This window comes from Cladophialophora carrionii (genome assembly GCF_000365165.1).
Source record: "Cladophialophora carrionii CBS 160.54 unplaced genomic scaffold supercont1.1, whole genome shotgun sequence".
Taxonomy (NCBI): Eukaryota; Fungi; Ascomycota; class Eurotiomycetes; order Chaetothyriales; family Herpotrichiellaceae; genus Cladophialophora; species Cladophialophora carrionii.
The window spans coordinates 4,880,990-4,896,552 of NW_008481816.1; the positions used below are offsets into that span (position 1 = coordinate 4,880,990).

Sequence of the window (15,563 nt, forward strand, 5' to 3'; positions counted from 1 at the left end):
GCTCCTCAAGTCAATTCCGACGACATTCTGGTGTCTGAAAACCCACGTCGTCGGCCCAAGGTTGCAGTGCATGGGCTCGAACCAATGTCCATCCGCTTCCTCTCCCTTCTTCCACGCTTTCTTCCCTATTCAACAACGGTGTCGTGTGGCGACGTGGGTGCTCTCTGGAGGCAGAGAGAACAGCGGCGATCTCTTGTATAGTCTTTGCCCCTGACGTGGGGCTTCTGACCCTAGTCTGGCTGCGTCTCCTCGTTAAATGACGGCCACAGTACCAGGCCATGCCATGCATCTTGCACCAGTGCTAACCTCATTACGTATCCCTCAAGGACACGTATACAAGAACAAGGACAGCGGTTGTTCATTGAGCACTCCTTTTCGGACACACATACATCTTGCTGCCGCCATGCTCTGCTTGGGTGAGGACGGAATTTGGGGCCGGGTGATTCGCCTGCTCTTGGGTTGTCGCCTCTCACGTTCGGAATTAGATCCACGATGCTGCTTTGCGCGAGGTCGATCTTGGGGTGAGCTAGACTGCTTCGATTTTGCCGGGTCGCCGGCTATCTGTGCCTCATCTGTCGCGATTGCATATCTGGTTGCTTGCCGTGTTTCGAGCCAGCCTTGGTCGCTGTTCATGTCCTACTCCAAAGGCTCCAGCTGCTTTCGGTCCAGCATTAGGATGGCTTTCCGAGTATTTGGCCCGGAATTGCGGAGCCGCTGATATGTCGTCGTCATCATTTTCAAGGACGCGGCATCTCGAATTATAGAACTCGTTTCATAGATTGCCCATAAAGCCGCGCAATATCCAAGGTCAGCGGACGCAACCGGCAGTGCATGGCAGCGTAGATTTCTGAGGCACTCAAGTAGTCTGGTCATATATTCACAGAATTTATCCTCGTATGACCCTTGCCGAATCCTCGAGATGGCGGGACATTATCCGAGTGCCACAGTCCCATAACGGCACCCGTGTCGGTGACCCACTCTCTGGTGGCATGGACCGCAGCTTTCGCCATGCCAGTATTCTTCCTCTTGTGGCCCTTTTGGAACCCCACGCCTTGTCTGTCGCCTGTGGCGTACTCGGACCCCATACTTGGTAGGACGTTCTCGCCTGCGCTCAGACTTACGAACAGCGCAAACGGCACAAGCCAGACGCACAGCCCGAAGTAGGATGCGATCTCGGTGAAAGTGGGTTGATCATATACGGGTGTTGAGTACCAATCCCTACGACTGCTCGGTGGGGCTCCCCGGAAGCCTCCGCCTCTATTGGTGGTGTCGCTAAAGTGTCTGAACCAGAGCCAGTGGTTGAGAATGACAAGTCCGCAACTGGAGAGGAAGAAAGGATCGGATAGCTTGACGATCGGAAAGTGTCGGAGATTCGTCGCGTAGACGGCGTGACTCCCTACTCCCAGCAAGATGAGATGCCAGGGGAAACCATCGACCAGCCAGAGGAGTAACTGCGTGGCGATGACGGCGTAGATGAGTCGCTTCAAGAGTTTCGCGCTGAGGACGGAGTGTTCTTCGACGAGCTCGGAGAGGTAGTAAAGGCCCGACGCGATCGAGAGGGTCAGGAATGCAAAGCCTAACACGAGGCCAGCGTAGCCAAGGAGGGGCAGAATCCACATGGTCGTCGTGCAGGATTCGACAATGAGCGCAGAGCAGAGAAAGTCGGCAGTCACGGCGAGATGAAGGAACCGAACGCGAACATGACCTTGGGCAGGAAGGGAGGTCGAGGTGAGCGCTGAACAGCGAGCGTGTCACGTACCAGTGATTTGGAAGTGAGGGCCGACTGAGATGCGACTGAAAATTGAATCCCCGTGACGTCGATTAGGCGCGTTGCAAGGGTGAGAAGCTTGGCATGTTCGGAGACGCACAGACACGAACACGACGTTTTATTAATTAGGTTTGTTAGCAACATTAGTTTGGAGCCGCATCGCGACGCCCACTTCCCGGTGGATTCTGTTACAAATAGCATCAGACGGGGAACTGCCGCAGTCGTGAGGTTATTTCATCGACAAGCGTCCACGGAAACAAGCCTCATGAGAGTCAAGAAAGACAGGAATGTGGAGAGGAAGCATACTACCGCTGTCTAAATCGCAGATGTGCTGCATACGTGGTCTGACCAGGATCTCGAGCTTGCCATCGGAAGAACCGCCCATCCTCGAGTTTTTGTGCAGTATTGTACATATGTTCATCGCCCTCTTCTTTGGAACGCCTTCATATTCTCGTGTCAGGACTTGATTTACCGACCCCCGCTGCTGCGGCTACTCCAGTCGCGATTGTCAGTCGTCTGGTCTTCATACTCGACTCGGTAATCGATTGAGTGCATGATGACGCCGTCTGTAAGGCCCTTGACGCTATCCGACGTGCTGTCGGGTTGTCGGTTGCCAGCACCGCGCGACCGATTCCTCGCGGTGTTGTCCCTCAGGACTTCATCATCGTCCGGATCATGGCGGCTGCGCACAGTTGAGGTGATCTCTGCCTTGCTTGTAGAGGACAACCCCAATTTTGTGGCAAGTTTGCTCCCCATTCCGCTGCCCATGGCATATGTGTTGCTATTTCCTAGGCCAGTCTTGCCGCTGGAATGCTCCAATTCAAAAGGCTCAGATATGGTGATAGCACTGAGACCGGCCGCCCAATCAGCGAGGAAGCGTTTGATCGAGGGAATGCACGCCGTAACGATGGACAGGTTTAGAGCACAGGAGGTCCAAACAGAGGGCACGACTGCGTGCCAGGGCCGATCCTGCGGGTTCGAATGGTAGAAGTTGTCGTACGCGACGATGGAGACTGCTGTGAATACGGGCGTGCTGGAGACATCCGGTCAGATGATGTAGGAGAGGAAGCCGGAGGGCACTTACATAAGTCTGATTGCAAACAGCAGAACCACCACCCAGCGCTTCGTAGCCGAGACCTGCACTGACCGCATCATGACCGCAGGCAAGAGAACGATCCCCACGTCGGTTGCGATATCGACAGTCCTCAGCGCTACCTGCATTGCGTACTGGTCGATGCAGGTCTCTGGACCCGAGCTCGGGCCGAGTACCCAACGATCTGGCCCAGAGCACTGAAAACCCAGTACAAAGACGCCGGCTACCGCCCACACAGCAATGAGCCCCAGCATCGCATAGCAAGCCAACATCACAAAGCGGAGAGGTTTGATCGCAATGACGAGCAGAGTCACTGCTGCTTTGGCGCCGGCTAATGCTAGAATGAGAAGAATGTTGGAGGCGAAGAACAGCTGAAATACATCAGCACCAGCTGTTGGGATGGGTGTAAGACCGCGCCTACCTTGCTCAACTCGGCAATTTCGGAATCCTGGAGATCCTCAACATGTCGGCCCAGGCCATGGTCCGTGGCAACTGCCAAAGTTATCGCCTGGCCGAACGCAAACACCTGCGCAGCTATTAGCCAGAGACAAGTCAAGATTCAACTTCTGGTCCAAGCATACAATTGATACTACAATGGCCGCATCGTTCAAGCCAAAGTTTCGGGTGGTGGCAAACCTAGTCCAGAGCTTGACGACGACTGTCAACGTGGAGATGATCAGGAGCGTGACTGCGGTGGCCAGTGCGACAGGACCTCGATTGGTGGCCGTGATATCTTGAAGCGGCGGAAGTAGTGGTTCGTAAATGCCACCCTCACTACCCGACATATTGAGAGATTTGGGTGGGCGAGATGGCTATGTGTTACGCGCCCGAGAGTTTTGTTAATAGAGTAGCAGTCGATACCAAGGGAAGTGATAATATGGTATATCTCTGCAGATCACTCTAGTCTCGCGATGGATTCTGGGTCGACTGCCCAGGAACCACGTTGTCATGAAGACCTCCCCGGTCGACAGGGGGCTGGAGACTTCGACGGAGTCCCAAAACGTGTGCTGAGGACATGCAGTGGCCGTGGAACGCACATAGGAGCAAAAACTATCCCCTGCGGGTGTCAGGAACGTGGCATGATTTTGCAGACGAGAACGCCATCGCACACGGGATTCCTTTGTTTCTCCTGGTGCGACGCCATTGATTGACTTACCAGACCTGGCTTCCAAGCTCCCAACCTCGTACCCTGTTGGCTCCCGGCTGAGGTCGCTTGGCTTTGACCCTTCTCCGATGGCGCACAACTTCAGTTAGCGAGGCCTTGGTGCCTGGAGATTGTATCGTGACATTGGCTGAAGCCCGGATCGCCTTGAAATGCCGCGCTGATCGACAGGCTCTCCTCTTGTTGAGCTCGGTGCTCCGTGTTGATGCAGGAACATCCAACCGAAGCGATCTCAGGTGCAACGAAGGTGGTTTGGCCTTAGTTTCCAGCCTGATTGCTGGCTGCAGCCTCTCAGTATGCGCAAGGGCCGTTCGTCCTCGCCAAGGGTCTTGGGGTGGCGCGCAATATGTCCGGGCAGAGTGAGGCATACTGCTGAGCCTTTCCTTTCTGGACAACTGGAGCATGTCTTGACGCGAAATTGCCCACCAGTGGCACCGTGTCGAGATATTCCTTCGCCCCAAAGGCATTGGCCCAGACCCGCTGTCCCTGCAAAGGGATGTAACTCGCTAAACAAGGCTCGGACATGTCTGGTCGCGCTGCTCGTCAATCCCGCGCAATAGTCTTTCTTGCTGCTGATCTCTTTGTCTCAAGAGACCGAGAAAGGGTCTTTGTGATAACGACGCTGCGTCCTCGAATCTGATTCGAGGGCTGTGTTAGTACGTACAGCAAGACCCACGCAGATAGCGACAATGCAGATAGCCCAGGCCTGTTGCTCAAGTGTTCCAGGATTCAAAGGAATCACACCCCGGTCGATAGCAGCGCGCTAACGGAAAAAGGCGGCCCCTTGACAAAGGCCCGGGGAAAGCTCAAAGGGTGGTTGATCCACCAGGGACGACAAAATGGCATTGCTTCGCTTGCCAATGGCGGCTTGGTAAAAGCTAAGGTCACATCTGCAAAAGCATGTGGCTCAAGAGGACCCTCAGCGCTCCTGCCATCATTGATCGTCAGCTCGTGTTGTCGACCGTCAGATCAGGACCACAGAGAATGAATGCGACCGGCCAAGACTGACCACTGGCTCTGTCATGGGAATTCGCGGAGAGCACACGGTGAAATCTAGGTTGGCACGGTTGGCAAGACTGGACGACACTGACCGGGTGCTGTTTCGCTTCTCCATGGTGCATTTGGCGCTAGACAAACGCGGAAATGGATCGGCAGTCGCGGAACTGAGTTGCGCGTCCGGATGTGGCCGCTAAGTGCTAGCGGCCCGCGGCACGCTAACCCCATACGGACAGACTCGGGCACTACTGTCAATCAACTGCATCTGTATTCACCAATAACGGCAGTTGGCTGGGGCTATTTCCTGGGTACCACTGCAGACCCTGTCGTCTCTTATCATGCAAACCACCAAAAGTGATCACAGCCAGTTCGGGGTATCGCTGCATTGGCCTTAGAACAGCTTGGTCTTGGCCCGACGTCTCGCGCAGCATCTAGCTCACGCCATCCCGAGTGCTCGAGATCGGCTGGCGCTCGTTCCGTCTCAGTGTAACAGTCCATGGTGGTGGGGAACATCCTGGCCTGGCTCGACTTCGATACGGACGAGTAGCAGAGACCAAATGACCGTGGTACGCTGCTCTGTGTCCTGGGTAGATCGGTGTCAGGGGCGTACATGCCTCCTTCCTCACCGTCAAATCTTCCAAATCTTTCTCCGGGCGTGGCCATTCCATTGGCGGGATTCCTCCATTCCTCCACTGCTACTTTGTCTGGGCAAAGCTGCGTGGCTCTTCGTAGCGAAGGCACTATACGGATTACCGATCGAGCCATTTGTTTTCAACCTGCTGGCCGTCTTATCAACCTCGCGGCGTCTCGAACATCTCGACATCCACGTTCCGCAGCGCGCCTTGCTTGGCCTGCCTTGGATTAGACCCGGTTTTGGCACGTTGGCCACGTTTTTTTCAGGGGGACTTCGGCAAGCATAACCTGCAGCTCGACTCTTGTCACTCCTTCTTCTTTCCTTCTCACCCCTCAGTCCTCCTGTTGCAATCCAGCTGTTTGCGCCAGAGTCTCCGCCCAAGATGGAATCCCACGAGATGCTGCCCGTCAAGACTGCTCAGGTCAACATTGAAGACGAGAAGGGCCAGTTTGCGACCCAGTATCCTGGCCACAGGACCGACGAAACCAGGAACACGTCAACACGAGTCCGAGTACGTACGCGGGGTAGAAGTCAATTGACAGATTACTGACCACATGGCAGAGACTCTTCAGCTTTGCCCAGATCTTCTTCTTCGCGCTCAGTTACATGTCATCTTGGGAGGCCATCTCATCGTGCGCCCGATCCTCTGTTGTCAAAGCCAGCAAATGCTAATCGTACTCAGAAACATTGCATTCTTCTTCTGGAATGGCGGTCCTCGCGCTCTTTCGTTCGGCTATTTTATCGTCATCACGGGCGTTATGTGCCAGGTAGCATCCATGGCAGAGATGGCTTCGGTACAACCCATTGCAGGTGCACAGTACCACTGGACTCATTACCTGGCGCCCCCTGCGCACCGGAGATTCATCACATGGATGCAGGGTTGGATCACATGGTTCTCCTGGATCTCACTGTTGGCGGGCGTGGCCAACATTGCTGCGTTGATGATCCAAGCTCTGGTCATCGCAAGCTACCCAACTTATGTCCCTCATGGCTGGCATGTGACCCTGATCATCTACGCCTTGCTCATTGTCCAGGGCTTGATGAACCAGTTTGCCTTCTGGACGATTCCGTGGATTGAAATGTTGTCCGGGCTTCTGCACGTTATCATGTGGATTGTGTTCGTCTCAGTTCTGGTCACGTTGGCCCCCCGACACAGTGCGGACTTTGTCTTCTTGGAGAAGTCGGCCCTTTCCGGATGGACCAATGAATACGTCTCCTTCAACTTGGGCATGCTCACAGCCACCTGGGGATTTGTCGGTAAGTAATCTCGTGTTCAAGTTCAGTGGATATGCTCTGACCTGGAGACACAGGATTCGATGGAGCCGTCCACATGTCTGAAGAAGTACGAAAGGCGCGACATGCAGTACCGAGAGCCATGTTCTGGAGTATCGTCATGAACGGTGCCCTTGCTTACGGCATGGTTCTTGTCATCCTGTTTTGCTCTGGAAACGTCGAGGACCTCCTGTCTTCGGGATACCCGCTCCTTTTGATCTGCATCAATGCGACCCAGTCTGTCAAGGCCGGTTCGGCAATGGTCGGTCTGTCGATGATTGTCACTCTGGCTTGCAACTTGGGCAGCATTGCATCTGCATCTCGACTGACCTGGGCCTGGTCTCGTGACGGGGCGTTGCCTGCATACTTTGCGAAAATCGACCCGAAGCACCGCATTCCTGTCCGATCTGTCTGGCTACCAGTGTTCATCGTCATGCTGTTGGCTCTGCTTAACATTGGCAGCAGCATTGCATTCAACGTCATCGTTGCTCTGTCGACACTTGGCCTGTACCAGTCGTACTTGATGGCCGTTGCCTGCATGCTGTGGGCTCGGTGGGACAACCGAGTCGAGCCCTCTGGTTGGTCTCTCGGTCGCTTCGGCGTCTACATCAACATCTTCGCGGTCGTGTACTCGGCATACATCATGGTCTTCCTCTGCTTCCCATCTTTCCTGCCGGTGACGGCTGCGGGCATGAACTATGCACTCCCTATCAACGCGTTTGTGCAGCTGGTGGCGCTTGCGCTCTGGTTCCTCTGGGCCAAGAACAACTGGAAGGGACTCAACAAGAACGTTATTGACGCTGTGGTGGCTGATTCGGACAGAAATACAAAGGATTAAGAGCCAGGAAACACTGTCACAACCGTAAATCTGGGAAACTCACCTTTGCATCTGGATTCTCGCTCCAGCACACACCCTCCTTTGACAACCACTTTGCCGCCACTTTTGGTAGTCTTTTCGGGCAAAAGTTGGACTTGGCGTTACAATAGGTGGACAACTTGCTTCTGCTTGTCAGCATAGAACGCGGATATTGTACATAAAATAGAGGCTTTCAGCCTGTACGAAAGACCGTTTGCGGGCGGCCCAAGTACCCGTACTGCGGCCACAAATGACAATCCGCCTTCCCATCATTGCTAATTGCATTGATGGTATTGGTGCCAACGGTTGAAGTAAGCCCAACTCGCATAGACACTGCTCGTAATTAGCAATGCCTGGAGTGAAATAACGGAACGAACTTATTCCGGCCAGAATGCTCCATTCGCCCACCCGCTCGCTACACAGTATCGCTACGCGGTGTTTAGTTTAACCGAGGTTTAGGGGTTGATAGCCACGAAGTAACCGGAATTGGGCTACGGAGTACAGAGTGCAGAAACATCCAGTACGAGTAATCGTAATGACTGAAGTTACCAGGCAAGCCCACATTGTCATTATGATCACACAAGCTGAACGCCGCGACAGACCCCGGACTGTGCACAAGTAACCTGCCCGGGGCCACGAGGCTGAGCCTGAGGCCGTGTGCGGTGAAAATGCTGACCTGACGAGGCTGAAGCTGCCCAGCGTTGATCCCATCCCACTTTCATCGGTCTCTCGTGTGGAGAATGCGTGAAACAATCTGGTCCGCTCCACAAAAATTTATTCCCCCGGTCGTCTTCCTTCCCTCGACGTGTAAAACTGGCGCAAAATGTACGCTGAATAACACACATTACTCCATTTTGTGTGCCACTGGCACTGCCCTCGAGCTGCAGAGACTACAAGTCCAATCTTGCCGTCCTTGATATTCCAGCATCACGGTTCAATATGTCGCGTCCTGAAGACCTCCTTCCTCCCGATCTATACTACGATGACACCGCGTCGGCGAAATACACGACGTCGTCGCGCATCCAGGCCATTCAATCCTCCATGACGCACCGCGCGCTGGATCTACTTGACCTGCCCTCCCCCTCGCTTGTCCTCGACATAGGCTGCGGCTCCGGGCTGTCGGGCGAAATCCTCTCCGAAGAAGGCCACATCTGGGTGGGCATGGACATTTCGCCCTCGATGCTGGACATTGCGCTCCAAAGAGAAGACGTCGAGGGGGATTTGTTCCTCGCGGACATGGGCCAGGGAGTGCCCTTTCGGGCCGGCAGCTTTGATGCGGCCGTGTCCATCAGCGCGGTGCAGTGGCTGTGTAATGCGGAGAGCAGCGGCGTCAGTCCCGAGGGCCGACTGCGCAGGTTCTTCGACGGCCTGTACGCGTCGCTGAAGAGGGGCGGGAGGGCGGTGTTGCAGTTCTATCCGAAGAACGAGGCGCAGCGGACCATGATTTCTCAGGCTGCTGTGCGGGCGGGGTTTGGCGCGGGCATCCTGGAAGACGATGGTGGGACGAAGAACGTCAAGACGTATTTGGTTTTGAGCGTCGGTGGAGGAGATATCACCGAGCGGGTGAGGGGCATGGACGGTGTCGATGTCGAGGATGGACGCCGCATCAGGGAGGCCAAGATGGCCATGAAGGGCAAGGCCTCTGCCGGTGATGTGAAGGGTAGTAAGGCCTGGGTGTTGCGGAAGAAGGAGAAGATGAGGGGCAAAGGCAAGGCAGTCAAGATGGATTCCAAGTACACGGGCCGCAAGAGGGGGCCGAGGTTTTGAAAGAACGATACCCATGATTGAAATGATGAGATGAGATGATATCACGAGGATATGTGGCGCCCACCAACCTTGGGTAGACCGAGAGCACCTTCTGGCCTCGAACTGAGACATCCGGGTGACACTTGGACAGCCGGGGGGGCAATGCAGCGAAGCTATGTCGCCAGCAACAGCACTCCATCCGACTTTAGTGTTTGGGAGAGACGAACGCGACAGCACGGGTCGATCTACGCTTACGCAGAAGAGCAGCATGTCCCGTGGGCAAATCTTATGTGCTTGCTGAATGCTCCAGCATTGGTATGTTCGGAGATTGAAGGCAAGACCAGGCCAGAGCACAAGACAAGAGTGGAAAGCCAGTGCGGCAGCATTAACTGCACTACCTTGCATCGCATTGCAGTCAGGGATGATCCGCCCGCTGGAAGACTCTCTACTCGAGCAGGCGAGCAAGCAATTCCAGTCCGCGCCTCCGAAAAACCCTCCTTTCCAGCAATTCAAGCACCCTCGAGCAATCCAACACGCCCGGCTTGAGTACTGTGTATGTATGTGCCTGATGCTATCAGCCACCATGTCTGTCGTCGCTCGTGGTTGCCTCGGCTCCGCCTCTCCGCGGCTCCTCTCTCATCCATTGATCACAATCCTACCAGTCCGCCATCTTGCACTGAGGGTAGGTTTCATTCGGTCTGGCTCTGAGCCTTCGTTGCCTCAACTTCACCACTATCTCTGCCACCAGCAGGAGCAGGCAAAGTAGTCTTGGACTTCTTGCTTGGAGTCTCACCTCCATTGGTCTCCTTATCCTTCTTGGCGGGAGACTTTCTCTTCTTGGTTGGAGTGGTTGTGGTTCCGGTCTTGGTACCTGGAGTTGCAGCTGCACTTGCTCCTCCAGCACCGCCCTCACCGTCTTTCAAGTCGACGATCTGATCATTCACAAAAGCGTAGCCCAAGCTTTCGACGGTTTTGCGGAATTTCTGCTGACTATCAAGGCAGGGCGGTGGTCAGTATGATGTAGAGACCGAGACAGCAATATAGATAGAGAGAGGGAGAGCGATAGTGACAGAGAAACGGATCATCAAGGGAAAGTCAGTCCATTCAGCTCAACTCACGCGTTGTCCGATCTCGAGATACCTTCTTCCGCCGCGATGGCCTTCCAATTCGGCTTCGACATCTCAGTGTGCTTCAGCACGCGCATCACGAAGGCCATCTTCTCTGCGACCTTCTCTTCTGTTGTTGCCGTCACCATGATGACTGGGGTAGGGGCGTGGTCACAAGTTGAAAGACAGATAGGATGTTGAAAATTCTGACTGGGAGTCGATTGAGAGAGTGCAGGTTTGTGTCTGAGTGTGCGATGGAGAGAGATAGGATAAGAGGTGAAGGTGAAAGAAATGGAAGATCAGCAAGCAGGCGAAGCAGAATTTGATTTCAGTCACGGCAGCTTCAGCTCATAAGGTAGGTCTCCGGTGTTGGCGGTGTGTGTCCAAGCCAATATTTATCTGTGTGATAGATATTCTCCACCCTTTCCTTCAGTGTCATCGTTCATCCACGCCGTGTTCTCCTTTGCGTCCATGCATATTATTTTCACAGTGACCGTGTGCTAGAGTTAGCTTGGTCCGTCTCGACCTCATTGCCACCACCACCATTTCATAAGAGGTACACAGTAGGCATGGCAGGCTTAGACTTCCTCATCTGCAGCCTCGGCCTTGATCTCCTCCTCACCGTCTCCATCGCGCTTCGAATCGCCAGCATGCTGACTTGTCTTTCTCTTCTTGACGCCCGCCTCCTCGGTCGCATCCTTCTTCATAGCCGATTTTCGCTTCCTCCCTTGCGGAGCTGGAGCCGGAGCCGGAGACGGAGACGGAGACTGAGTTGCAGTCGCAGCCGCAGTCGCAGTCGCAGCGGAATGGTTGCCGATCGCTTGGTCCTCATCCGGATCCACGATCTGGTTGTTCACGAGCTTGTACCCTGCTGCCTCGATGATTTGGCGGAACTTGCGCTGCCTGTGTCGGGCAAGTCAGTAATTAGTTAGTCAGGTAAAGGTAGGTAGGGTAAACCCAGGTGGAGGGAGCGAAAGATAAGGGTTTCTTTCCGACTTACGCGTTGCTGGTTCTGCTGATTCCGGCTTCCGCAGTGATGATCTTCCAGTCTGGGTTCATCTCCGTGTTCTTCAGCACCATCATCATGTAGTCGATCTGCTCTGCGTTCAACTCCGGCATGATGACTTCTGCGTAGTAGTTAATGATTCGAGATGTGGGAGATAATGGAGATTGGATGTTTGAAGAGCTTCGAGGTGGGAGAGGGAGAACGTGATTGTAAATGGCGAGTGAGTTGCGTATGAATGCGGATGTGAAGGTGGAAGTGAAATTGAAAGGCTGAAGGCACAGGTGCAAGCACAGGCACAACAAGATGAAGGCAGTGTTCAATCAATGTTCAGGATTGTGATTCCCAACGATCGGACAAACGTCTGTTGGCTTTGGTGTTTCCTCAGCTCCAGCAGTGGTGTGCTTTGATATTCATTCAAGAGTCAAGATTCGTGACATGCACAACTGCAAGCCCTGTGTTGGTGAGAGTACGCTTTGATCCCCAAGAGCGTTTTCATCTCTTCGTCATTCCTCGCCCACTCAAAACAACACTTAATGGTCGCTGAGCATTTGCCTTAGGCCTCTTCATCTTTGACCTCCTGCTTGACCTCCTCCTGGGCGCTGTCGCTAGCAACTTGAGTGAGCTTCGTCTTCTTGCTTGGTGATTCTGTGGCAGTTTCGTTGCTTGACTCGTCCTTGGCCACCTTTTCTTTCTTGGTAGGGGACTTTCTCTTCTTCGTCGGCGCTGCTGTCGCGGTCTTTGCTGCGTCCTCGGTGCCATCCAACTCGACAATCTGATTACCATTCACGAGCTTGTATCCTGCTGCTTGGGCGATTTTGCGGAGCTTGGCTTGACTGGGGGTTTTCGGCGTGTTAGTGGTCAGTCGTGTGTCACTTGGTCGAGATAGCAGATGAGGTTCCTCTTACGCGTTGCCAGGAAGGCTGATTCCGGCCTCGGTCGCAATCGCCTTCCAGTCTGGCTTCATGTCCGAGTTCTTCAGAACCATCATCACAAAGGTGAGCTTGTTGTCTTCGGTTGACGCCATGGTTAGATGAACTTGAGACGTTTGTCTTATGCTGTACGTGGAAAATTTGAGGAATGATGTGCACAATAAGTTAGGTTCAAGCTGAAGAAGTGAGAGGTGATGGTGAACGAAAGAGAAGGTGAAGCCCCGAAGTCAGAAAATCGTGAATTTCGAGGTCCGGCATCTTTGATTAGGCCGCTTTCTTCGAGCCTCCTCCTGATGTGCCTCACAAATGCGACCGGCACCCGTTCGAGTTTCAAATTCAAAGAATGCTCAACACCTCTGTTTTATGCAAGAGACAACGACATTTTGATACCAGCCCAGCGCCAACAATGAGGTATGCAAAACAACTGAGGAGTAACCAACCAGAACAACATCAACTGATGGCATGTATTGTTCGCCGGCTCAAAAAAGTCGGGTTGGCTCAACCGTGTCCAAGAAAGCCATGCTCACCGTCCTCATCACTTGTCCTTTCTCTCGAATTGACTGTTTGTAGGTATCTGTGGCTCCGAACTTTCTGCTCCTGAAGGTTCCTGTTGTTCGGGGTCGAAAGGGACGATCTTCTTCTCCCCTTCTCCTAGGTCGAGGACGATGTTCATGCCATTCTCGTCGACGCGCACGCCACTTCCCACCTTCACATCCTTGGGCTGGACATCTGAGTCCGCAGGCGGCTCTTTACTTCTTTGCCACCCCGTCAGAAAGACCTTACTCCCCGAGATATCAAACTTGGGCAGTGGGTGAGCCTCGGTATTGAATACAACCGTATCGAGCGGGAAGAAGTCGTCGTCTGAGAACAAAAGGTAGAAATACTTGAGCGTCTCGGCCAACCAGAAACTCTCCATGTTGTCCCTCCGTCTTCGTTCCTTGACTGGATTCTCCATGACGGTGTCGATCGAAGTGTATGCATACACTTTCCCTTCGACCTCATCAACCACTTTTGTGTGTTCGCGGAACGCTTCAAACATTTCCCATCCCCATTGCCGGTATTTCCTATCCTTGGTGATGCGATACATGTAGAAGAGCGACTCGACCGTCTCGGGTCGTTGGAGGTTGTGCACGTCGTTCGTATGAATATCATAGTCGGAGCGCCATGGAGCATCAGGATCGTCTGTAAGATCCGCAGACTGTGGTGGCGACCAGTTTGGATCGACGTGCGCTTGCCACTGCGGAGCAGGATTGTCCACGTGGAAATAGGCGATCTCAGGCGCAAGACCAGTCGGCGTAACTTTGTACATGCCCCAACATGTTTTCATCAATTCTTCGGCGAGTTTGAGATCTTCATCTTGTTTGGCTGTCCATTGGTTTCCGAGTCTGGCTTTGGCTTGCTCGACTGTTTGTCCACCCGTCACGGCCAACGCGATCGTTCCTGGCATGAAGCACACGAGATGGTCCATTTTGGCTGTCAGGGGAGCATAAAGGCCGTTTTGCCTTTCTGCAAGGATTGTCAGTGATGCCTGCTTGGAATAGGTGATCAGGTGTTTCTTGATGCCTTGGAGTGCCTCTTCCCACATCTCCAGATACACGGTCTCCACGCCACCAGTTTGGAGGTATTGTTTGATCAAATATTCGTAATAGCTGTCGCCTCGAGATCCTAGCCGTATATTGTTGCCCCGAAACTCGCCAGTCGAGGGATATATGTATATTGGTAACAGACCATCTTCGCGCTTTTGGGACTCGATGACCTTGATAACGTGCTCCGCTTTTTGCCAGTAGATCGGCTCGCCTGTGATCTTGGCGAGGTACTTCATCTCAAGCTGCAGAGTCGCAGCCTCGGCGGTGGAAGATGCGCCTGCGTCGAGATGCGAAGCCATGCCCAGGGAGGTATTGAGGTTCACAGACGCATAGGGTATGCCTGAGGGCGATTCATAGGCGCCCATGAGGCGGTCGGCAAGGTCAGTGGCCTTCTCGATGTAGAGATCTTCGCCCGGTTGGTTGGCGTCATCGTCACGTTGCGGCGCGAGGTGTGGGAACGTGGTTGACATATAGTAGGCGGAGAGCAGGCCGCCGAGCATGCGGATGGTGGTTTCAAAAGTATTGACTTCGTGGTCCGCTGTATAAGAGAGCGAGGTAGAGATCCATTCTCTTGCCTGCGCCACGTGCGAGGTCAGGTTCATCATCATGGCAGTATCCAATGCGTCGACAATGATCCATCCCATTCCGCCCTCGACCATATTCTTTCCCCTGCGGGACAAGGGATTGTACTCGTCCATGCCCCAGGCATATTTCTCGTAGCCCTCCCATGATGTCTTGAACACCTCTTTCACCGCCTCCCTTTGCTCCGTCCAGTCCTCGTCATGGAAGAAGGGATGGAGATGGTCCGCCGGGTCATAGTATTGTCTACTGCTCCCAGGTAACCAGCCCATCCACCAAAGCAAGAGTAACGACGCAGAGCCGATCAAAACCAGCACTCGCTTCCGCCCCAGCAGACCCCTGCCTTTGCGCCGACTTGACGGGAAATGCGGCTTATCCTTGTACATCGGAAGGCCTTTGGTCTCGCCGAAGATGTCGTTGATCTTGGATGTGATGGCGCCCGGCGTTCCTCCTCTTGCCTGTCCATTACCACTGTTTTTCGGCCGCCAATATGTGTCTTCGTACGCCCGTTGAGTACCGGTGAACGACGGGACATCGTTGGGAGGTTGGAATGACATGGGTGTGTGAGTCGGATTTGCCTAAGGGCCTCATTGAACTTGAGTAACTGGCAGGCGAGCGGAATGAAGAAGAGCTTGTTCAAGGAGCGCGACAGGCCTAATAATACATTATAACAGTTCCAAAGGGACCGAGAAGCAGTCTATTGTATAGTCGCACAGGTCTAAGTTAATGTGGCTTCGCAGGAAATGCGACGCGTATGGGAGAAGTGGCCTGTCTCTGTCTCCCTGCGAAACTTGAATCCCTTGGCCCGCAACAAACTGCGAAACCTGATT

General features: G+C 53.8%; 8 protein-coding genes across 8 annotated transcripts; 2 read left to right on the top strand and 6 right to left on the bottom strand.

The window, feature by feature from the left end:
- Window positions 1-869: 869 nt before the first annotated feature.
- G647_01746 (uncharacterized protein) lies at window positions 870-1,619 on the bottom strand (the record flags this gene model as incomplete). The annotated part of the gene is made up of 1 exon (XM_008725145.1): window positions 870-1,619. One exon carries the CDS (start codon window positions 1,617-1,619, stop codon window positions 870-872), a length of 750 nt encoding a protein of 249 aa, XP_008723367.1.
- A 617-nt stretch (window positions 1,620-2,236) lies between these two features.
- On the bottom strand, window positions 2,237-3,646 carry G647_01747 (uncharacterized protein; the record flags this gene model as incomplete). The annotated part of the gene is made up of 4 exons (XM_008725146.1): window positions 2,237-2,801; window positions 2,853-3,232; window positions 3,283-3,387; window positions 3,443-3,646. 4 exons carry the CDS (start codon window positions 3,644-3,646, stop codon window positions 2,237-2,239), a joined length of 1,254 nt encoding a protein of 417 aa, XP_008723368.1.
- Window positions 3,647-6,035: 2,389 nt separating this feature from the next.
- G647_01748 (uncharacterized protein) lies at window positions 6,036-7,763 on the top strand (the record flags this gene model as incomplete). Its single annotated transcript, XM_008725147.1, has 4 exons — window positions 6,036-6,164; window positions 6,215-6,285; window positions 6,336-6,910; window positions 6,964-7,763. 4 exons carry the CDS (start codon window positions 6,036-6,038, stop codon window positions 7,761-7,763), a joined length of 1,575 nt encoding a protein of 524 aa, XP_008723369.1.
- Window positions 7,764-8,720: 957 nt separating this feature from the next.
- Window positions 8,721-9,548, top strand: G647_01749 (uncharacterized protein; the record flags this gene model as incomplete). The annotated part of the gene is made up of 1 exon (XM_008725148.1): window positions 8,721-9,548. One exon carries the CDS (start codon window positions 8,721-8,723, stop codon window positions 9,546-9,548), a length of 828 nt encoding a protein of 275 aa, XP_008723370.1.
- A 668-nt stretch (window positions 9,549-10,216) lies between these two features.
- Window positions 10,217-10,782, bottom strand: G647_01750 (uncharacterized protein; the record flags this gene model as incomplete). The annotated part of the gene is made up of 2 exons (XM_008725149.1): window positions 10,217-10,517; window positions 10,646-10,782. 2 exons carry the CDS (start codon window positions 10,780-10,782, stop codon window positions 10,217-10,219), a joined length of 438 nt encoding a protein of 145 aa, XP_008723371.1.
- A 429-nt stretch (window positions 10,783-11,211) lies between these two features.
- Window positions 11,212-11,716, bottom strand: G647_01751 (uncharacterized protein; the record flags this gene model as incomplete). Its single annotated transcript, XM_008725150.1, has 2 exons — window positions 11,212-11,536; window positions 11,634-11,716. The coding sequence occupies 2 exons, from the start codon at window positions 11,714-11,716 to the stop codon at window positions 11,212-11,214; spliced, it is 408 nt and encodes a 135-aa protein (XP_008723372.1).
- Window positions 11,717-12,192: 476 nt separating this feature from the next.
- G647_01752 (uncharacterized protein) lies at window positions 12,193-12,663 on the bottom strand (the record flags this gene model as incomplete). The annotated part of the gene is made up of 2 exons (XM_008725151.1): window positions 12,193-12,472; window positions 12,545-12,663. 2 exons carry the CDS (start codon window positions 12,661-12,663, stop codon window positions 12,193-12,195), a joined length of 399 nt encoding a protein of 132 aa, XP_008723373.1.
- A 440-nt stretch (window positions 12,664-13,103) lies between these two features.
- G647_01753 (uncharacterized protein) lies at window positions 13,104-15,290 on the bottom strand (the record flags this gene model as incomplete). The annotated part of the gene is made up of 1 exon (XM_008725152.1): window positions 13,104-15,290. The coding sequence occupies one exon, from the start codon at window positions 15,288-15,290 to the stop codon at window positions 13,104-13,106; it is 2,187 nt and encodes a 728-aa protein (XP_008723374.1).
- Between the last annotated feature and the right edge of the window lie 273 nt (window positions 15,291-15,563).